This window comes from Trachemys scripta, chromosome 16 (assembly GCF_013100865.1).
Source record: "Trachemys scripta elegans isolate TJP31775 chromosome 16, CAS_Tse_1.0, whole genome shotgun sequence".
Lineage (NCBI taxonomy): Eukaryota > Metazoa > Chordata > Testudines > Emydidae > Trachemys > Trachemys scripta.
In genome coordinates, this window is record NC_048313.1 from 129,577 (window position 1) to 151,759 (window position 22,183).

Sequence of the window (22,183 nt, forward strand, 5' to 3'; positions counted from 1 at the left end):
GTGCTAGTCAGTCAATCAATACCCCAGGATGGTGCTTGGGGGCCTGTACTGCAGAGAGTGGGGTGAGGCTCAGCAAGGGCCCCTTTGCCCCCCATAGCCTGCACTGTATATTTGACTCCTGGATATGTGTTGGGTGGGGCCTGCCTGTTGGGTCACTGGGTCCAGCTCGGCTTGTCCCCTTGCTCACTGGTCACCAGATCGGGCTTGGCTCACTTGGTCCAGCTCAGCTCGCTCATTAGTCATTGGGTTTGGCTCAGCTTGTCCCCTCACTCGGTTACTGGGTCTGGCTCAGCTCACACACTGGGTCCGGGTTGCCGCTCATTGGTTGTTAGATCTGGGTCAGCCTCACACCAGGTCACTGGATCCAGCGTGGCTCGCCCTCTCACTCATTGGTCACCAGGTCCCCCTGGGTCCAGCTTGGCTCACCCCCTCGCTCAATAGCCACCACGTCCCGCTTGGCCTGCCAGCCAGATCACTGGGTCTGTCTTGGCTCGCCCCCTCGCTCATGGGTCAATGGGTCTGGCTCAGCCTGCCCCCTCACTCATGGGTCAATGGGTCTGGCTCAGCCCACCCCCTCACTCATGGGTCTGGCTTGGCCTGCCCCCTCACTCATGGGTCAATGGGTCTGGCTCAGCCTGCCCCCTCACTCATGGGTCAATGGGTCTAGCTCAGCCTGCCCCCTCACTCATAGGTCAATGGGTCTGGCTTGGCCCACCTCCTCACTCATGGGTCTGGCTTGGCTCACCCCCTCACTCATGGGGCAGGAGCCTGGCTCTGGGGTGGCCATTGCAAGAGCCCTCATAGCAGTGCCATGGGTCAGGGGGCCATGGCCCCCGACCCCCAGGGATTGGCGCCCGTTTGGTGAATGCCCCAGGAGGAGTCCCCATCCCTGCACATGCCCCACTGTCCTCTTGCAGGACCCGGCCTCGGCCTCCTCGCACCCCCTCACTGCGAGGCAGGCCCTATGCGGCCCAGTAGGCCGCACTTGCTGCCTTAGCAACGGTTGCTAGGTAGTGCCAGGGCGAGTGGGGGAAGACTCGGAGGAGTGAGCTGCGGCGCATGCGTACTGTGCAGAAGGAGCGAGGCTGCCGCTGGCTGCGCACTGGGCTGGGGTGAGAGGCTCTGAGAGTGTTGAGCGGACCCATTGCCCACAGCGGCGGGGGGTTGGGGTGGCGTGGGTTGTGGGAAGTTCCATTGTTCACTGTGGGCTGCCGGGGCGTTACATCGCCTGTGCTGCAGGGGCCGCATTCTCTGGGAGGAGGACTGTACCATTCTGTTCTTGGGGGGAGGAGGGTTGGAGGGGTGGGCAGTCCCATTCCTTTAATTGGGGGAAGGGCAATGGTTGCAGGGATGGGCAGTCCCATTCCCTTTAATGGGGGGAGGGGCATATCCATTGTCTCTAGGGCACTGGGATGGTGGGGAGTGCTCACTGTTTGGGGGCTACTCTACCTCTGGCAGGGGAGCAGCAGGAGAGCAAAGGTCACATCAGTGGTGAGAGCTGCTTCTGCCTCACCTTGTCTCTGGCCCCTCTGCCACCTGGGCCATGGGGCCTTTCCCCCTCTAGGGGGCGCTGGCTCCCACCCAGCCCCAGGGCAGGGAATGGCTGGCTCGGGGTGTGGGGAATGGGCCATGGGACCTTTCCCCTCTAGGGGGAGCTGGCTCCCACCCAGCCCCAGGGCAGGGAATGGCTGGCTCGGGGGAGGGGAGGGGAATGGGGCATGGGGCCTCTGCTCTCTAGGGGGCGCTGGCTCCCACCCAGCCCCAGGGCAGGGACTGGCTGGCTCGGGGTGTGGGGAATGGGCCATGCGGCCTTTCCCCTCTAGGGGGCGCTCTCTCTGCTCCTGCCTGGGAATACCCTGTGGATTCAGCCTGCTGGGTCTCCCCAGCTCTTCTCTGTGCTGCAGTCGCTAAATGACTCTAGTGCAGCGATGGGTGGCACCGGCCTGGGGGCAGAGCTGGCTCAGCAGGGCCTGCTCTCAATGCTGGGCGAGTGAGCCATTCAGAGTCTCACCAGGCCTGCGAGGGGAAAGAGAAGGCGCCAGCACTCAGCCTTGTCTCCTGCCTTGCAGGTGCTGTCACTCCCGCCAGACGTGATGCCCATGCTGGACCCTAGCCAGCTCGCTATCCGTGAGATGCAGGAAGATGAGGAGCAGATGGTTCTGGAACTGCTAAAGGTCTGGGGAGGGGCCAGTCAGTGCCTGTCTGTCCGGCCTTGGAGCTGTCTGTCTGTCCGTCCGTCCGTCCAAGCTCTAACCCTCTGCCTGCCTTTAGCACCTGCCCTGTGGGGATCTCAAAGCTAGTGAATGATCCTGCATGTCCCCCTGCCCCTAGCCTGATGTAGCAGGTCAGTGTGAATACCATTATTCATGGAGGAAACTGAGGCGCAGAGAGCTGAGGCAATCGACCCTTGAAGTCACACAGGGTCAGCGCAAGACCTGCCATTTCCTGCTGTGAGCACTAGACCCTGCTGGTCTCCAAGGTACAGAGCTAGAAGTACAGAACCCAGGAGTCCTGCCGGCTGCTCCTTTCCCTCTACCCCTGGCCTTTGTGCTCTATGTGCAGTACCTGTGAGAATGTATGGGATTGAGGCCCCGTGTCCCACCCTGTGGCTGTGGTGCCCTTTCAGGTGGGGTCATATCCCTCAGGAAAAGCTGCTGCCCGTGGCGAACCCGACATCACAGCCTGACCCTACGCTGCACTTTCTCCCCCCCCGCCCCGCCACCTCCCCGCTTGTCCTGGCTCTGCTGTCCTTGTGCCAGGCCCTGCTGACATGCCCTTTCCCCCCCAGGATGGGTTCAAGGACACGGAGAACCGGCTGATCCTGTATGTCCTGACGCGGCCCCTGGCGCTGCTGCTCCTGGCCGTGGTGAGCAGCGGCCTCCGCTTCCTGCTCAACTCCTTTGTAGCGGCGCTGCTGGGGCCCGTGCTCCTCACCATCCTGGCCCTCAAGCTGCTGCTGCGGCGCTCGCCGGACCTTGGCTGCCTGGGCACGTACTACCGCTCGGGGCAGCGTGGGCTCTGGGTGGCGGTGTACGACGGCGACGATGTGTGCGGCTGCGTGGCGCTGCAGCCCTGCCCGCAGGGGGTGACCCGCACGGCTGAGCTGAGGCGTTTGGCCGTCAGCCGCTGGTACCGGCGCTCCGGCGTGGGGCGCTGCCTGGTGGCCTTCCTGGAGGCCCAGGCCCGGGCGCAGGGCTATGAGCGTGTGGTGCTCTACACCGCCGTGGTCACCAAGGCTGCCATCAGCCTCTTTGAGAGCAGCGGCTACCGCCCCACTGGCGGGCGCAGCTGGCTGGGCTACACCATCCTGCAGGAATTCAGCAAGGAGCTCTAGCACCCGCTGCCCCCCTGCTGCTGGGTCGGGGGAGTGACTTGTAGGGAGCAATTCTGGCGAAGGGCTGGCGGGCCGCATCCGTCCTCATGCCCAGGAGTCCCTCTGCTCCATGGATGTGGGATTTGGGGTGCGGCAGCCCCAGCCTTCTTTCCCAGGACAGCAGTGCCACCTCTTCCTTGACTGGAAACAGCCTGTTTTGGATGAGTCCCTTGCTGGAGCTTCAGCTGGACAAGACCGGCTGGACCTGATTGTGACTGTTGGGGGGGAGGGAAATCACAGACCCAGTTGTGACTGCGACTGCTGGGGGGGGGGGGGGGGGGGGGGGGGGGAGAACACAGCCCCGATTGTGACTGTGGTGGGTGGGGATCACAGACGCTCTGGTGACTGCTCTGGGGACCCTGACATGGAACGGAGCAAAAGGGAACTTGAGCTTGGAGACTGGGGAAGTCCTGCCCCTGGGGTGGAAGTGCAGGCGTTGCCCCAGGGGTGTGTGTGGGGGGGAACCCCAGCATTAGAGCAGGCCTGCGGAGGAGTGTCTCTCTCCTGCCCCAGAGTGGGCTCTCCAGCACCAGCTTGGCTGCGTGATGGAGTCGTTTGGCCATGGTTTGCCATGGGCGAATTCCCGGGCCTGCTCCTGACGGAGGATCACATTGCTGCAGCCAGGAGAATGGGGACTCTGGAGCGGTCAGTTGCCCCTGCAGTCTGGCAGCTCCTGTCCAAGCACCCAGAGCTCACGCTGTCCCACCCGGGGCCATGGGACCTTGCTGCAGTCACGCAGGTTACCAGCCGTCGCCGGCTACATGTATGTCCGAGCATGTGTGTGAATAAAGCTTGCATTGCAGATACTGCAGCGCCATCTATCTCCCACCCCCCCAGGCAGAGCGCCAGCCAGCAGGAGCACGCAGCAAGGGGATCCACTCAGCCCAGGGCGGTCGTCAGGAGAGTCACTGCCGGGAAAAGCCAACGGGAGCTATCTCTCGATCTCCAGACGTGCTCTTACAACAGCAAATATCCCTCCTCCCATCCTAGTGTGCATGGGGGGCCAGCGCTGACTGTCAGGGAAGAGCGCCCCCTACTGAGCAACCCACTTTCTGCAGCACAGGCCCCCTAGCGCTGGCCTGGGGCATTGGGACTAGCATTGACTGCGAGGGGAGAGAGCCCCTGCCTGCTCCTTGCAACCGCCTGCCTGTTCCTTGGCAGTCTCCCCTCCACGGCGGGCCAGGCAGCTGCTGTTTAGCGTGGGATGTTTGGTTGTATGACAACACAGGTTGCTATGGTTGCTGATATCCTGGAAACACAGCCCGCAGTGGCGACGGGGAGGCTGAGGACCAGCCAGGCCATGGCTCCCTCAGCCCTGCGGTGCAGCTGGCCGGGCAGGGGCAGTGCCTGGCATGGGGTGCCAGGTGGACAGGGTCCCCAGGGCTGCCCAATGTCTACGGGCAGGGTCCCAGAGACCTGGGCTGGGCCGTCCCTCTGCCTGCGGCACTGCGGGCTGCAGGCCAGCCTGGCTCGCACAGCACTGACTCAGTCTTTCTATGACTCGCCCCCGGCTGGGACCATGCGGCCAGGACTGGGGGGGAGATTGGCACCAGCCAGGCCATGGCCCCACACTGCCCCCATGACAGGACGGGACCCCTCCCCCTGTCCCATCACACCCCTTGGTCCAGACAACATGGCACAGCACTCAGGGCGTACAAGTATGTCAGTGTGTGTATGTGTGTAAATGACTGTGTGCGTGTGAATGATTGAGAGTATGTGCGTGCGTCTGGGCATGGGTACGAATTGACAGTGTGTGTGTGTCAGTGTGTGTACACATGTATGTCAACGTGTTTGTGTGCATCCCTTTGCATGTATATTTGCACACACATGGGCGTGCATGTGGGGGATGCTGGGTGTGTGTGTGTGGCCCTGGATGTTGGTTTGCGTTGCACACACAGACATGAGCCCAGCTCTTGCAGCTGTTTCTGTTGCTGCTCATTAACCCGTTGCCTGCCAGTGGCCTGGCTGGAGGATACTGCTCTCTGTACTGGGACACGTGGCTGGCAGGGCTCGCCCAGTCCAGCATCCCTGGTGTCACGCTTGCCCACTCCTGTGCACAGGGTCCCCTGCCGGCCCTGGCTTCCCTGGCTCCGAGGTCATCACTCTGAGCTGTGGGCGTTACAAGGCTCCCTCCTTATAAACTGTGGCCAGGCTGAGTCATCCCCTGGCCTGACCAGTCCTGCTCCATGAAACAGCCGTTCCTGATACTGTGCAGACCTGGCCCCAGGGCTTGCTCCCCACCAGCCACCATGCGGCTGCCCCTGCTCCTCCTTGGTGAGTACCAGCTGCTTTGGGGGCGAGGCTCAGGCACCGGGGAAGCCCAGCCCCTTCCTAGGCCCAGGGTCCCAGCTCAGGCACTGTCAGAACTCCTGGATGCTGAGGGCTGCAGGGGGCACAGAGCACCAGGCAGAGGTTGTTGAGCACTGGGCAGGGGGTGGCAAGCAGGGGGCACTGGGCAGCGGGTGTTGAGCACTGGGCAGGGGACACTCAGTTTCAAAACCCCAAGCAGGGAGATCAAGGTGCCTGGCACTCCAGGGCTCACTCTGTTTGCAGGCATTTGCAGTGTTTATCTAAGGGCTGCTCACGCTGGTTGTTCCCGGATTGGGGGCTCAGACTGGCTGCTCCCCCACACCCAGCCAGGCCCCACACTGGACCGTCCTGACTCCCTGACCCGCTGGGCAGGAGATTGGCCATCTGCTGGGCTCTGCTCACCTGCTGCGCTCTTGTTTTTCAGTTGGGTTCCTGGAATTTCACTACACAGGTAACTGCGTATTGTGGGTCTGTGCGTGCACCCCTCTGTGTGTGCGTGTCTCTGTGTATGTGTCCCTGTCGGCTCTGTGTGTGGGTCTGTGCGCGCACCCCTGTGTGTGTGCACGTCCCTGTGTGTGTGTCCCTGTTGGCTCTGTGTGTGTATGTGTGCGCCCCTGTGTGTGTGTGCGCCCCTTTGTATCCCTCTGTGTGTGTGTGTGTGTGTGCGCGTGCACCTCTGTGTGTGCATGTGCACCCCGTATGTGTCCCTGTGTGTGCCCCTATGTGTGGGTGTCCCTGTCCCTGTGTGTGTGACCTTGTGTGTGTTGGGGGGAGGCAGGGCACAGGATTACATAGGTCCTATGTGGGCCTGGTGTGGACACTGCTCACAGAGGAGTGCTTGGCCCAGCCCAGCTGAGCCATCTTGGCAACACAAGCTCTGTCTTGCAGGTACCGCTCGGGGCTCTGCTGACAGAGCCATGTTGGGCAGGGGTGACACCTCTTCACACCCCGCCCAACAGTCGTGCCAGCAAACTCTGCGTGTTGGCCTGGCCAGCATGTCCCTGGCCGTGCGTGTGTCCACCCCTGCCTGTCTCACCCTAGCACTGCCTGTCTGGGCCTGGCACTGTCTGTGGGGGTCCCCTCTCCACCTCCAGGTCTCGCTGCCTTCTGATGTGATGGGGATGGGCAACCACAACTCCAGCCCATGTGGGGCAGGTGGGGTGAAGTGTCGCAGTGGGGTGAAGGGTTACAGTGGGGTGAAAGGTTGCAGGGGGTGTGAAGGGTCGCAGTGGGGTGAAAGGGTCACAGTGGGGTGAAGAGTTGCAGTGCAGTGAAGTGAAGTGTCGCAGTGGGGTGAAGGGTTGCAGTGGGATGAAAGGTTGCAGGGGGTGCGAAGGATCACAATGGGGTGAAGGGTTACAGTGGGGTGTGAAAGTGTTGCAGTGGGGTGGAGGCTCAAAAGGGTTGAAGGTTCACAGGTGAGTGAAGGATCATGGGGCTGGGCTCAGTGGGGCAGAGTGGCCCATGGGGTGATGGGCTCAGGGAGGAACATCCCCATTATGGGGTAGGAGCCTGGGAGGAAGAGGCCCATGGGGTGGTGGGGCCCTGGAGGGAAGGGGCCCATTGGGGTGGGGCTAGGGGAGAGCGGTCCCATGGAGCAGAGTGGCCTGAGAGGGGCTGGGATCCTGGGAGGAAGGAGTGGTGCAGTGGGGCCCTGGGGGTGGTGTAAGGCCCCTTGGGGCTGGGTGGAGAGGGGAGGACCCAATGGGGCAGAGGGGCCATGAGAGGGGGGTTGTGGGTCTGACAGGCTGTGCCATCCCTGCAGGCCCATTCCTGGTGCGTCTGGCTGGGGGCCCCAGTGAGTGCGTGGGGCGCGTGGAGATCAACTACAAGGGCCGCTGGGGCTCGGTGTGTGACGACGAGTGGGACCTGGCCGACGCAGCCGTGGTGTGCAGGCAGCTGGGCTGCGGCACCGTGCTCTCTGCCCCGGTGGGCGCCTGGTTTGGGGAGGGCACTGGCCCCATCTGGCTCAATGAGGTGCGGTGCCAGGGCTCAGAGCAACATCTGCGCCACTGCCGCCACCGGGGCTGGCGCCAGCATGTCTGCAGCCATGAGGAGGACGCCAGTGCCGTGTGCTCAGGTGGGGCCAGCCGGAGTGTGTGACGTGGCAGCTGGGAATATTGCACAGCTGTGTCAGGCGGTACCCGGCCCTGGGACAGTTGGAGCCGGCGCCCCATAGAGGGGACAGGCCCCATGTCCCATTCCCCATCCCCTGAGCCAGCTGGTCGCCGCATGGGGCCAGAGCAGAGCGGATGCCCCTAGAGGGCCCCATGTGCCATTCCCCACCCCCTGAGCCAGCCATTCCTGTCCTGGGGCCGGATGGGAGCTGGCACCCCATAGAGGGGACAGGCCCCATGTCTCATTCCCCACCCCCTGAGCCAGCTAGTCCCTGCATGGGGCCAGAATGGAACGGACGCCCCTAGAGGGCCCCATGTGCCATTCCCCACCCCCTGAGCCAGCCAGTCCCCGCCTTGGGCCGGAGTGGAGCAGACACCCCTAGAAGGCCCTGTGTCCCCTACAGCGTGGTGTGGCTGGGGCTCTGGGTATGTGCAGATGTTATGGCCTGTTCCATTTCAGTGCCCATTGTGGCTGGCACCGATCCTTCCAGGGCCCAAGGGCCACACTCTCCATGTGGCCATGTCTCTGTGTCCCTGTCTGACCCTGCTGTGCCCACAGCTCACCGCTTCCTGCCCGTCATCACCACCGAGCCCTCGGTGCAGCCGGCCCTTGGAGACCACAAAACCCCAGCACAGAGCACAGCCAGGCCGGCTTCCACCACGCCAGAGCACAGTGAGTATGAGACAAAACAATTCCCCCCGTAGGGAACCCCCACCCCCAATGACCCTCCCACTCCTTGGCACATGCCTCCCTCCATTCCATCTCCCCAACTTCCTGGGGCTTCATCCCAGGGGAAGTGGAATTGCTCGTTTGTGAGCATTGATTGGAGCTAGCTGTATTACTGACCCCTGGTGGAATGAGCCGCAGGACTGGAATGTTAAAATCAAGGGTTAGAGCCTATGTAGGAAGCCTCGAGTGGGCAAACGGGGAAGGAGGACACTCTACCTCAAAAGTGGCATTGCTTGTTTCTGAGTCACTGATCTACAATGTGTGGAAGAAAAGCTGCGTCCTGGGGGACTTCAATTCTTTTCAATTCCAAGGCCAGAAGGGACCATTGTGATAATGTCTAGTCTGACCTCCTGCATAACACAGGCCCGAGAACGTCTCCCAAGTAATTCCTAGAGCAGAGCTTTGAGAAAACCCTCCAGTCGGAGCGACCTACGCTGGAGGTCTCACGCTGCCAGGATCAAAACATCATAGGAATTTCAGAATATTGTAGATGGCTGGGAGGGAGGAGGGGGAATGCAGGGCACTCAGGGGAGGGGGCAGAGTTGGAGTGGGGACTTCGGGAAGGGGCGGGGCCGGGGCGGGGAAGAGGCGGAGTTGGGGCAGGGCCGGGGCGGAGTTGGGGCCAGGGCCCCGTGGAGTGTCCTCCTTTTTTAAGGTTTAAATATGGTAACCCTAGGAAGGACAGGTGTGTGGGGGGGAAAGGTGGAGAAGTTGCACTGTATGTAAGAGAGCAGTATGACTGTTCAGAGTTCCAGTATGAAACTGGAGAAAAGTCTATTGAGAGTCTTTGGGTTTAGTTTAGAACCGAAAGCAACAAGGGTGATGTCGTGGTGAGCATGTGCTATAGACCACTGGACCAGGAGGATGAGGTAGACGAGGCTTTCTTCGGACAACTAACTGAAGTTTCCAGAACACAGGCCCTGGTTCTCATGGGGAACTTAAATCGCCCTGCCATCTGCTGGGAGAGCAATACAGTAGTGCATAGACAATCCAGGAAGTTTTTGGAGAGTGTTGGGGACAACTTCCTGGTGCAACTACTGGAGGAACCAACTAGGGGCCATGCTCCTCTTGACCTGCTGCTTACAAACAGGGAATAATTGGAAGGGGAAGTAGAAGTGGGTGGCAACCTGGACAGCAGTGACCATGAGATAGTTGAGTTTAGGATCCTCACAAAAGGAAGAAAGAATACAGACCCTGGATTTCAGAAAAGCTGATTTTGATTCCCTTAGGGAACTGATCCCCTGGGAGGCTAATATGAGGGGGCAAGGAGTCCAGGAGAGCTGGCTGTCTTTTAAAGAAGCCTTATTAAGGGCGCAGGAACAAACCATCCCAATGTGCAGAAAGAATAGCAAATATGGCAGGCGACCAGCTTGGCTTAAGAGTGAAATCTTCGGTGAACTTAAACACAAAAAGGAAGCTTACAAGAAGTGGAAACTTGGACAGATGACTAGGGAGGAGTATAAAAATATTGCTCAAGCATGCAGGGCTGTAATCAGGAAGGCCAAAACACAACTGGAGTTGCAGCTAGCAAGGGATGTGAAGGGTAACAAGAAGGGTCTCTACATGTAAGTTAGCAACAAGAAAAAGATCAGGGAAAGTGTGGGACCCTTAATGAATGGGGGAGGAAACCTAGTGACAGATGATGTGGAAAAAGCTGAAGTACTCAATGCTTTTTTTGCCTCGGTCTTCACAGACAAGGTCAGCTCCCACCTGCTGTCCTGGGCAACACAGTATGGGGAGAAGGTGAGCAGCCGCGAGTCGTGAAAGAACACGTTAAGGACTATTTAGAAAAGCTGGACATGCACAAGTCCATGGGTCCAGATCTAATGCGTCCGAGGGTGCTGAGGGAATTGGCTGATGTGATTGCAGAGCCATTGGCCATTATCTTTGAAAACTCATGGTGATCGGGGGAGGTCCCAGACGATTGGAAAAAGGCAATGGAAGAAGGAGCCTCACCTCAGTCCCTGGAAAAATCATGGAGCAGGTCCTCAAGTAAACCATTTTGAAGCACTTGGAGGAGGGGAAGGTGATCAAAATCAGTCAACGTGGATTCACCAAGGGCAAGTCATGCATATTGGGCTGCATTAGTAGGAGTATTGCCAGCAGATTGAGGGAAGTGATTATTCCCCTCTATTCGGCACTGGTGGGCCACATCTGGAGTATTGCGTCCAGTTTTGGGCCCCCCACTACAGAAAGGATGTGGACAAATTGGACAGAGTCCAGCAGAGGGCAACGAAAATGATTAGGGGGCTGGGGCACATGATTTATGAGGCGAGGCTGAGGGAACTGGACTTATTTAGTTTGCAGAAGAGAAGAGTGAGGGGGGGATTTGATAGAAGCCTTCAACTACCTGAAGGGAGGTTCCAAAGAGGATGGAGCTAGGCTCTTCTCAGTGGTGGCAGATGACAGAACCAGGAGCAATGGTCTCAAGTTGCAATGGGGGAAGTCTAGGTTGGATATTAGGAAACACTATTTCACTAGGAGGGTGGTGAAGCACTGGAATGGGTTGCCTAGAGAGGTGGTGGAATCTCCATCCTTAGAGGTTTTTAAGGCCTGGCTTGACAAAGTCCTGGCTGGGATGATTTAGTTGGTGTTGGTCCTGCTTTGAGCAGAGGGTTGGACTAGATGACCTCCTGAGGTCTCTTCCAATCCTAATCTTCTATGCTTCTAAGATTCTATGACCAACTAGAATGAAACAAAACAATATAAAATTAACATGGCACACATTAAATGGATTAAAAACTGGCTAGCTGATAGGTCTCAAAATGTAACTGTAAACAGGGAATCATCAATGAGCAGCAGTGTTTCTAGCGGGATCTCACTAGGTTCAGGTCTTGGCCATATGCTCCTTAACGTTTTTATCAATGACCTGGAAGAAAACATAAAATCATCACTGATATAGTTTGCAAATGACACATATATTGGGGGAGTGGTAAATAATGAAGGGGACAGGTCATGGATACAGAGCGATCTGGATCAGCTGATAAACTGGGTGCAAGCAACAATATGTGTTTTAATATGGCTGAATGTCAATGTATTCATCTAGGAACAAAGAATGCAAGAGAAGGTTAAGGGAGGATGATCACAGACTGTAGATATCTACATGGGGAACAAATATTTAATAATGGGCTCTTCAGTCTAGCAGAGGAAGGTCTAACATGATTTAGACTGGAACTAAGATACACATTTTTAACAACGAGAGTATTGAAGCGTTGGAACAATTTACAATGGGTTGTTGTGGATTCTCCATCATGGACAATTTTTGACTCAAGATTCGGTGTTTTTGTCAACAATCTTCTCAAGGAATTATTTTGGGGATGTTCTCTGCCCTGTGCTATGCAGGAGGTCAGACCAGATGATGAAAGTGGTCCCTTCTGGCCTTGGGATCTATGAATCTACGAGCTTCCCCTTCTGTTTGCCCTGATGTCACCAAGCATGCCAGAGCCATGATCCTGTCAGAGACTTGCCCCCACCCATCAGCCTGGGCAGTGGAGCTCCCTTCCCTTGCAAAGACCCCTCCATGCCCCAGCCTGGCCTGTGGCACCCCTCCCTCTACAGAGAGCCCCAGTCTCTTAGTCTGGCCTATGGGGCCCCTCTGTGTTCCCCATCCCCTGGTGACCTATTATCTGTCCTGCAGGCGGTGCCCCCCTGCGGCTCGTGGGGGGCCCCCACAGCTGCGCAGGGCGTCTGGAGGTGCTTCACGGGAGCCAGTGGGGCTCGGTGTGTGATGACGGCTGGGGGCTGCTGGAGGGCGCCGTGGTATGCCGGGAGCTGGGCTGTGGCGCAGTTCAGGCTGCCCCCGGGGGGGCGCATTTTGGGACTGGCACTGGCCCCATCTGGCTGGATGACGTGGGCTGCAGTGGGAAGGAGATATCGTTGAGGCAGTGCCGGGCACGGCCCTGGGGGCGCACCAACTGCCAGCACGACGAGGATGCCAGTGTCATCTGCACAGGTACCCCCCAGAGCTATCCCCCACCAGGAACTACCTACCCGCCTAGGACCAACTACCCCACAGAGCTACCCCTCCCACAGAGCTACGCCCCACGCCAAACTACCTACTTCCCCAGTTACACCTCCCCCCCGAGCTACCTACTACCCTGACAAACTACTCCCCAGAGCTACCCCTCCCACAGAGCTACCTCCCCCGCAACAAACTACTGCCCAGAGCTACCCCTCCCCCAGAGCTACGCCCCACGCCGAACTACCTACTTCCCCAGTTACACCTCCCCCCCGAGCTACCTACTACCCTGACAAACTACTCCCCAGAGCTACCCCTCCCCCAGAGCTACCTCCCCGCCAACAAACTACTGCCCAGAACTACCTCTCCCCCAGAGCTACGCCGCACCCTGAACTACCTACTTCCCCAGAGTTATCTCCCTCCAGAACTACCTACCACCCTGAGAAACTACTCCCCAGAACTACCCCTTCCCCAGAACTATGCCCCACCCTGAACTACCTACTTCCCCAGAGTTAGCTCCCCCCAGAACTTCCTAGCACCCTGAGAAACTACTCCCCAGAACTACCCCTTCCCCAGAGCTACCTACCCCCACAGAACTACCCCTCTGCCAGAGCTACCTAACCCCCCAGAACTACCTACTTCCCCAGAGTTACCTCCCCCCAGAACTACCTACCCGCCAATAAACTACTCCCCAGAGCTACCTCCTGCCCAGAGCTACCTCTCTCCCAGGACCAACTATCCCACCGAGCTACCTTCCCCCCAAAGCTACCTCTCCCCCGCACCACCCCCCTCCCCAAGCTACCTCCCCCCCCCCCCAGAACTCCCCCCCCCCGACCTACAACCCCCCAGAGCTACCTATCCCCCAGGACCAACTATCCCACCGAGCTACCTCCTGTCCAGAGCTACTGACCCCCCACAACTAACTACCCCCCAGAGCTACCTACCCCCCTGAACTACCTACCTCACAGAGCTACTTACCACCCTAGGAACAAATATCTTTCAGAGATACTCTCCCCCGCAGAACTACTTACTTCCCCAGAGCTATCTTCCCCTCCCAGAACTACCCCCCAAGAACTACCTCCCCCCCACAAACTTCCTATCTCCCAAAGCTACCTAGCCCCTTAGGACCAACTACCCCCCAGAGCTCCCTGCTCTCTCTGATCTCTGCTCTCTCCCCAGGGGGTGCTGTGCTGCGGCTGGTGGGTGGCGCAGGTTCCTGCTCCGGGCGGCTGGAGGTTTTCCACCAGGGCCGCTGGGGCACAGTGTGCGATGACATGTGGGCGCTGCCAGGCGCGGCTGTGGTGTGCCGGGAGCTCGGCTGCGGGGACCCACTCTCTGCTCCCAGGGGGGCCTTTTTTGGTGAAGGCAGTGGTCCCATCTGGCTGGACAACGTGCGGTGCCAGGGCAATGAGTCGGCGCTGAGCCGGTGTCTGGCTGCACCATGGGGCGTGCATGACTGCCAGCATGCGGAGGACGCTGGTGTGGTGTGTACAGGTAACCTGTGTGTGTGTGTGGGGAGGGGGAATCTCTCTTCTCTTGTACTGGGCTCTCACCATCTCACCAGTCGGAACCCAGATTTTAGCTCTCTCAGGTTCTCTGCTGCTTCCATCAGTAGATGGCGCTGGTGTGTGGCATGTTTCCTCCATGGTGCGCTGAGCCGGAAGGTTTGGTTCATTCCATGTAAATCAGAATTAGCCTGATGGTTCATTGGGGCCCATTTGTTAAGCAGTTTCTTTTAATATTCCGAATAGGGTGACCAGACAGCAAATGTGAAAAATCGGGACGGGTTGGGGGGTAACAGGAGCCTATATAAGAAAAAGACCCCAAAATCAGGACACCTGGTCACCCTAACTCCAAAGTTATACCCTGGGTAGGAGCCAAGATCTGGCATTATTCCCTTCCCCTCCCTGGACTGGACCCCTCATCACACTTCTAGAGCAGGACGCCCAGCTAGAAACAAAATCCTGGATCGGGCCTCTGAATGCAGGGCCCAGCCTGGACGTCCCCGTACTGAATGGAGAGCAAGAGGCACTTTACTGCAGTACAAACAGGAATCCGTTCTCTGGCCTGTGAATGTGTGAAGGAACATGACCAAGGGTTTGCCCAAGGAGAGCGGTCGATGGGGTTCGTAAGGCACACAAAGGAACAGTGGCTAGTTGGGCGTGAGATGTGTCTGTACGCTGGAGTTCAGCTAGTTTGCTCGTGGGGCCGTTCAGCTGTCTGGGCGCACGGTGAGCGCTTCCTAGAGGGTTTTTTTACCCTCCTCTCTAACGCTTGACTTACCCCTGACAGCCGGGATTCCCCCTGTGCGTTGAGCCTTGGAGGGTCTCTCTAGTTGGACAGAGGGAGAGAAGCTCTGCCCCTAGGTGGCTGTCAGCCTTGCTTGGTCACTGAGCAGGATGTAGATTTGGTTTAACCATCACATCTCCTAGTCCTGGGCTCATGGAAATTCCTTAGCCAACAGGTCTAAAAAGCGTGTAACCCTGCTGCCAGCTAGTGGTGGCAGTGACAAGGGCCGGGTTCAAGTATCCAGGGGTTCCTCTGAACACCACAAAACAGAAGTGGCTCAAGCCCGCACCCAGAAATCTGGGAAAAGTGACCACCTCCCCTGGTGCCTCCAAGAGGTAATGCTTCCCCTTTACCAGCTGAGTCTGCGTACTGTAGAGCAGAGAAAACTTCTAAGAAAAGGCAAAAGGAACCCAGCATTAATTTGAGAAGATACCACAACAGTGACTCCCAAGTAAGCAATCAGTAAGTAAAACACCCGCCCGGCAGTGTCCTTTGCCTCAGTTTCCCACCTTGCAGTGTGAAAGGCCGATGGACAAGTGTCCCTTTAATACGCCACTCCCCTCCCCCTGTGCTGCACCCCACTTGCGGTTGGTTGTCTGAGGTGGGCGAAGTCCCAGAATTCGGGGGGCATTCACAGGGTTCAGCTCCTGCCCCTGAAGGGGGGTTGGGCAATACCTCTGTTACCAGGGCTGGCTCCAGGCACCAACTAAGGAAGCAGGTGCTTGGGGTGGCCAATACAAAGGGGCGGCACTCCGTCCGCTATTGGGGCAGCACGGCCGGGTCTTCGGCAGCGGGTCCCTCAGTCCCTCTCTTCCTCTTTGAGCTGCCGCCGAAGAAGCGAGGGAGTGAAGGACCCGCCGCCGAACTGCCGCCGAAGAATGGAGCGGCACGATTGAGCTGCCGCCGAAGTGCCGCAGATCGGCTTTTTTTTTTTTTTTTCCTCTGCCGCTTGGGGCGGCAGAAAACCTGGAGCCGGCCCTGTCTGTTACTGCGCCTCTATGACTGCCGCTAGCTGCAATGCTGTGCCCTGTCCGTAGGGATTTCACTGGACAGCGAGGAACCTCTGCCTTGCTTTCACCACACCACTGTCCTGACACCCGCTCCAAGGCTCAGAGACCTGCTCATCCCCAGGTCCCGCTGTCGTGAGCGCTGAAGCCAGGCCTCTCCACGGAGTCCGATCAGTGCTCTCTTTACATCCTGGAGAAGGATCAATCAGTAGCTAAAACACTTTAACCCCCAGCTAGAAACCCCTATTCCAGCCCCGGTTGCTTTTCCCTGGGGTTTGGCATCACTGTGCCTGCTTAGTGAGGAGATTAGGGAGCCCCTCTCAGTCAGGGCAGGCTAAGGACAGGCCTGCTGCCCTTTACTCCTGCAGTAAGGATAACAGCAGGTCGGTGCCCCGTGTCCAAGACTGTTTAACCCTTAACCGCCCAAGTGGATCACTTTGGGCAAGCAGCTGTCTGCTGAGCGCCTAGGCAGAGGAGGCGTGTCTATGCAAATACAGCCTGTTCCATTCAGATCCTGCTTGCCCACGGATTGTGGGCAAGAGATGGGATGAGCCAGGGCCATCTCGCAACCTTCTTCAGTACACTCGCGAGGGGAACAGAGGGAGAGCACCGGCTCAAAGGGGCAGGAGAGCGTATAGCTATTCTACCAAGCTATTCTAGGCGTATTTGACCTCTGTACATTTTACCGTGTGCGCTGTGCGTGCATGTGCATAATGTGTGCATATGTGTATGTGCATGCAGCATGTGTGTGCAGTGTGCATTTTTGTGCAGTGTGTGTGCATACAGTGCATGTGTGCAGTGGTGAGTGTGTGTGTACGTTGTGTGTGCAATGTGCGTGTGTGCAGTGTATGCATGTGCATGCAGTGTGCAATCTGCGTGTGTGCAGCAATGTGGGTGCGTGTGTGCAATTCACATTTGCACAGTGGTGTTTGTGCGCAGGGTATGCATGTGGGTGCAGTGTGAATTGTGCATGTGCAGTGGTGTTTTTGCACAGTGCTGTGTGTATGTGCATGCAGTGTGTCTGTGTATAGCGTGCACAGTGTGTGTATATCTCTGGGAGTGTGTTTGTGCCAACCCCCTCAGATTGCTAGGATCTCTCCCATCTCCTTCACAGACGAGTTGGCCCCTGTGAGGCAGCGCTTTGCCAAGCCCATGGCCCCACAGCCACGAATGCAGAAGCCACGGACGCAGAAGCCACGGACGCAGAAGCCCCGACCCCGGCTCCCTTCGGTGGCACGGGAGGAGACACAGGCACCAGCCCAGGTATCCCCACAGGCAGTGCTACCAGGTGAGTGAGCGGTGGGGACTACCCTCCCCAGCCAGCCCCCCCCGTTCCTGGCCACCCAGTCCTCAACCGACTCCCTAGTCCAGCCTCCAACCTGCCCCATCCCCTGGCAAAGCCATCCCCCTGCTAGCTCCCAACCCATCTGTCCCTGATCCTCAGGATCCTGCATTAGACAGTCCCTTGAAGGAACCCGTCAGTGTGCCAGTCCCCCAAGGGGTCCCATTCTTCCTCCAGGGTCAGCCACACCGGCCTCACTGCCTCCGAGACTGAACCTCTGGGCTCCAGCGAGCGAGCTCTGCCCAGCCAGTCCGGCTGAGAGACTCCTGGGAGAGCCTGGGCCGCCCTGCAGGGATTCCTGCACCTCAGCCGGGATTGACAGTGACACCTGGTGTGGGGCAGGCCTTAGGGTAGCAGGACGTCGTCCAGAGTGGCCAAGCCAGGGCTCCCTTGAAGGAACCGTTCGGCCCCCACCCACCCCCATCCGCCCAATCAGCCCTCAGCCCCCCATCTGCCCCTCCAGTCTACCCCTCCAGTCCAGCCAACCCACAGCTCCCCATCCTGCCCCACCCACCCAGCCAGCCCTCAGCCCCTCCATCTGTCCTCCCATCCCACCCCACCCACCTAGCCAGCCCTCAGTCCCCCATCTGCCCCCCATCCTACCCTCTCCCACCGAGCCAGCCCACAGCCCCCCATCTGCCCCTCATTCCACCCCTGAAGTCCAGCCAACCCACAGCTCCCTAATCCACCCCACCCACCCAGCCCTTAGACCCCCATCTGCCCCCCATCCCACCCTCACCTGCCCAACCAGCCCTCAGCCCCCCATCTGCCCCTCATTCCACCCCTGCAGTGCAGCCACCCCAGCCAGCCCTGCAATCCCTGCCGCCAGGCTGTCCCTCTGCTGATGGTTGGGCTCCTGTTTCCCGTTTGCTTGGGGCAGGTCCGGCTGGCGGGGGATGAGGGTGTCTGGCTGGCGGGGGATGAGGGTGTCTGGCTGGCGGGGGTGAGGGAGGTCTGGCTGGTGGCAACTTATTGCGGTTGCAGGAACAAATCATCCCGATGTGTAGAAAGAATAGTAAATATGGCAGGCGACCAGCTTGGCTAAACAGTGAAATCCTTGCTGATCTTAAACGCAAAAAAGAAGCTTACAAGAAGTGGAAGATTGGACAAATGACCAGGAAGTATAAAAATATTGTTCAGGCATGCAGGAGTGAAATCAGAAGGCCAAATCACACTTGGAGTTGCAGGTAGCAAGAGATGTTAAGAGTAACAAGAAGGGTTTCTTCAGGTATGTTAGCAACAAGAAGAAAGTCAAGGAAAGTGTGGGCCCCTTACTGAATGAGGGAGGCAACCTAGTGACCGAGGATGTGGAAAAAGCTAATGTACTCAATGCTTGTTTTGCCTCTGTCTTCATGAACAAGGTCAGCTCCCAGACTGCTGCATTGGGCAGCACAATATGGGGAGAAGGTGACCAGCCCTCTGTGGAGAAAGAAGTGGTTCAGGACTATTTAGAATAACTGGACGTGCACAAGTCCATGGGGCCGGATGCGCTGCATCCAAGGGTGCTAAAGGAGTTGGCAGATGAGATTGCAGAGCCATTAGCCATTATTTTTGAAAACTCATGGCAATCGGGGGAGGTCCCGGATGACTGGAAAAAGGCTAATGTAGTGCCCATCTTTAAAAAAGGGAAGAAGGAGGATCCGGGGAACTACAGGCCCGTCAGCCTCACCTCAGTCCCTGGAAAAATCATGGAGCAGATCCTCAAGGAATCAATTATGAAACACTTAGAGGAGAGGAAAGTGATCAGGAATAGTCAGCATGGATTCACCAAGGGGAAGTCGTGCCTGACTAACCTAATTGCCTTCTATAATGAGATAACTGGCTCTGTGGATGAGGGGAAAGCAGTGGATGTGTTATTCCTTGACTTTAGCAAAGCTTTTGATACGGTCTCCCACAGTATTTTTGCCGCCAAGTTAAAGAAGTATGGGCTGGATGAATGGACTGTAAGGTGGATAGAAAGCTGGCTAGATCGTCGGGCTCAGTGGGTAGTGATCAATGGCTCCATGTCTAGTTGGCAGCTGGTTTCAAGCGGAGTGCCCCAAGGGTCGGTCCTGGGGCCGGTTTTGTTTAATATCTTTATTAATGATCTGGAGGATGGTGTGGACTGCACTCTCAGCAAGTTTGCAGATGACATAAACTAGGGGGCATGGTAGATACACTAGAGGGTAGGGATCGGATACAGAGGGACCTAGACAAATTAGAGGATTGGGCCAAAAAAAACCTGAGGAGGTTCAACAAGGACAAGTGCAGAGTTCTGCACTTAGGACGAAAGAACTAGGGACCGAATGGCTAGGTAGCAGTTCTGCAGAAAAGGACCTAGGGGTCACAGTGGACGAGAAGCTGGATATGAGTCAACAGTGTGCCCTTGTTGCCAAGAAGGCTAACGGCATTTTGGGCTGTATAAGTAGGGGCCAGCAGATCGAGGAACGTGACCATTCCCCTTTATTCAACATTGGTGAGGCCTCATCTGGAATACTGTGTCCAGTTTTGGGCCCCACACTACAAGAAGGATGTGGAAAAATTGGAAAGAGTCCAGCGGAGGGCAACAAAAATGATTAGGGGTCTGGAGCACATGATTTATGAGGAGAGGCTGAGGGAACTGGGATTGTTTAGTCTCCAGAAGAGAAGAATGAGGGGGGATTTGATAGCAGCCTTCAACTCTCTGAAGGGGGGTTCCAGAGAGGATGGAGCTCGGCTGTTCTGAGTGGTGGCAGATGACAGAACAAGGAGCAATGGTCTCAAGTTGCAGTGGGGGAGGTCCAGGTTGGATATTAGGAAACACTATTTCACTAGGAGGGTGGTGAAGCACTGGAATGCGTTACCTAGGGAGGTGGTGGAGTCTCCTTCCTTGGAGGTTTTTAAGGCCCAGCTTGACAAAGCCCTGGCTGGGATGATTTAGTTGGGAATTGGTCCTGCTTTGAGCAGGGGGATGGACTAGATGACCTCTTGAGGTCCCTTCCAGCCCTGATATTCTATGATTCTATGTGGGGGGTGCTACCTGCTGAACCAGATGCTCTGTATTCCAGGGAAGTGGAAGCCGTTGTCGATGCTGGAGGGCACCAGCCCCCGGGAGGCCGCCCAGCCAGAGGGGACCACGCGGAGCCCCCCTCCCTCAGGAGAGCCAGAGCTGCCCACTGCTGGACCCGTAGGTCAGTCTGGGAACCTGCAGCTCGAGCTGCCCAGCCACCCTCTCTGTACCCGTCCTGCCCCACTCAGCCCCGGCCCAGCCCTGGCTCGGGCTCTGATCGCTCCACCCAGCAGCACGAACACCTGTTTTTTCTACTGCTGTCTGTCCAGATCTCCCCAGCACATCTCCCCGGGAGACCCTCCCTGTCTCCACTCTCCCCGTAGGGGACGCCTGCAGCTCGAACAGTGCTGGCCTCATTGCCAAAGCGACCAGCCAGGGGCCAGCTAGTGGACGACGCCCCCTTGGGCTGGGCCTGAGCCCCTAGCGGGGCCAGCAACCAGCCCCAGGGCAATGAACCAGGGCTGGGTTATGCCCTCATCCTCGCCCTGCCCCTCTGCCCAACCCAGTCCCCTGCCTGACCTATCTCCCAGCCCCCTTCCTCATGGGCTGGGGCTAGGCAGTGGCTACCCACCTCCCTTGCAAAGTGCTGTGAGCTCTAGGGATGGAGAGGGCAGAGTGGGGGAACAGTGTTGTTATTGGGGTGTGCACGTGGGGACGGATGGCTTGACAGATGAGGTGTATGGGGACGGAGGGTTAGTGTGTCAGGCGTAACCTTTTGTAACCTTTACGTTGAAATGTTCCCAGTTGTTAGGGATAAAGGTGCAATGAAACCCAGCTTAGTTTTCAGGGTCGAGCCTCTGGAGCGCTGACAAGCCGTGGGCAGTAGAAGGCCACAAGGCAGCACTTGGAGGGATAAAACCAGACTTTGCTTAACTCATGGTTTTCCTTTTCAGTAAGATGGCATGTGATTGCAGCACAGCAGTTATACTCTCACGCAAAGATGGATGGGTGTGCCACTGACAGCGGAGTGAAGTACAGCCGTGTAACCCTGGGACCTAGTGGTGCCCTTTGGATGTTAACTGCTATTCAGCAAAACCGTTCCTTTCATAGGCGCCAACTCCATGGGTGCTCCAGGGCTGGAGAACCCAGGAAAAAAAGTTAGTGGGTGCTTAGCACCCACCGCAGCCAGCGCCCGCCCTTCCCCCCCAGTGCCTCGCATCTGCTGGCGGCCCCACTGATCAACTCCTCCCCCTCTCTCCCAGTGCCTCCCGCACGCCACGATCAGCTGTTCCACGGTGTGCAGGAGGCACAGGGAGGGAGGGGGAAGAGCGGGGAGGGGGCACGCTCAGGGGAGGGGGTGGAACTGGGCGGGAAGAGGCGGGGCAGGGGTGGAGTGGGGGCAGGAAGAGGCAGAGCGGGAGTAGAAGCTTGGGGAAAGGGTTAGGCCAAGCCCTAATTTCTAATTAACATAGGCTACAAAGGAGATAGATAGATAGATAGATAGATAGATTAGATAGAGGGGTGTATGAGGATAGACAGATAGTGTTAGTGCTGTGCTGGGTGGTGTGGGGCAGTGTGTTGTGCAATGGGTGTGTTAGATGGACCACTGAGCTGACCCAGTATGGCTGTTCTTATGTTCTTGTTAACAGGGGATTTACAAGTGACTTTAAGTTTCTATATTTCAGTTTACTTCAGCCTTTCAAATACAGGGCCATGGATCTTAGCGCTGCTCTGGGCAGTGTAGGGTAGGGCTGGGCAGACTGAGCAGGGGCAGCGCCGGGGTGGGCTGGGCGGTGTGGGGTAGGGCTGGGCAGACTGAGCTGTGCAGTGCCGGGGTGGGCTGAGCGGTGTGGGGTAGGGCTGGGCAGACTGAGCTGGGGCAGTGCCGGGGTGGGCTGGGTGGTGTGGGGTAGGGCTGGGCAGACTGAGCTGGGGCAGGGCTGAGTTTGGGTGTGGGGTGTGGGGAAGGGCTGGGCAGACTGAGCAGGGGCAGTGCCGGGGTGGGCTGAGCGGTGTGGGGTAGGGCTGGGCAGACTGAGCTGGGGCAGTGCCGGGGTGGGCTGAGCGGTGTGGGGTAGGGCTGGGCAGA

At 57.9% G+C, this 22,183-nt stretch overlaps 2 protein-coding genes across 3 annotated transcripts in view; both read left to right on the forward strand.

Annotated features, from left to right (window-relative positions):
• The first annotated feature begins 1,029 nt into the window (after window positions 1-1,029).
• Window positions 1,030-3,631, forward strand: NAT14 (N-acetyltransferase 14 (putative)). Of its 2 annotated transcripts, none has more exons than XM_034792550.1 (3): window positions 1,030-1,112; window positions 2,070-2,174; window positions 2,789-3,631. In XM_034792550.1, the coding sequence occupies exons 2-3, from the start codon at window positions 2,094-2,096 to the stop codon at window positions 3,332-3,334; spliced, it is 627 nt and encodes a 208-aa protein (XP_034648441.1). In that variant the 5' UTR covers window positions 1,030-1,112; window positions 2,070-2,093; the 3' UTR covers window positions 3,335-3,631. The 2 variants fall into 2 exon arrangements, with proteins under 2 accessions (XP_034648441.1, XP_034648442.1); XM_034792551.1 differs by lacking the exon at window positions 1,030-1,112 and adding an exon at window positions 1,425-1,491.
• Window positions 3,632-4,246: 615 nt separating this feature from the next.
• Window positions 4,247-22,183, forward strand: part of LOC117888909 (soluble scavenger receptor cysteine-rich domain-containing protein SSC5D-like) — a gene marked incomplete at its 3' end in the record, with an annotated part of 19,199 nt that continues 1,262 nt past the window's right edge. Inside the window, exons 1-8 of the mRNA XM_034792702.1 lie at window positions 4,247-5,647; window positions 6,108-6,134; window positions 7,449-7,763; window positions 8,147-8,473; window positions 12,168-12,623; window positions 13,668-13,982; window positions 16,899-17,072; window positions 20,153-20,275. Of these exons, the coding sequence (XP_034648593.1) occupies window positions 5,560-5,647; window positions 6,108-6,134; window positions 7,449-7,763; window positions 8,147-8,473; window positions 12,168-12,623; window positions 13,668-13,982; window positions 16,899-17,072; window positions 20,153-20,275 (1,825 nt within the window). The remainder of the gene's footprint in view (window positions 5,648-6,107; window positions 6,135-7,448; window positions 7,764-8,146; window positions 8,474-12,167; window positions 12,624-13,667; window positions 13,983-16,898; window positions 17,073-20,152; window positions 20,276-22,183) is intronic.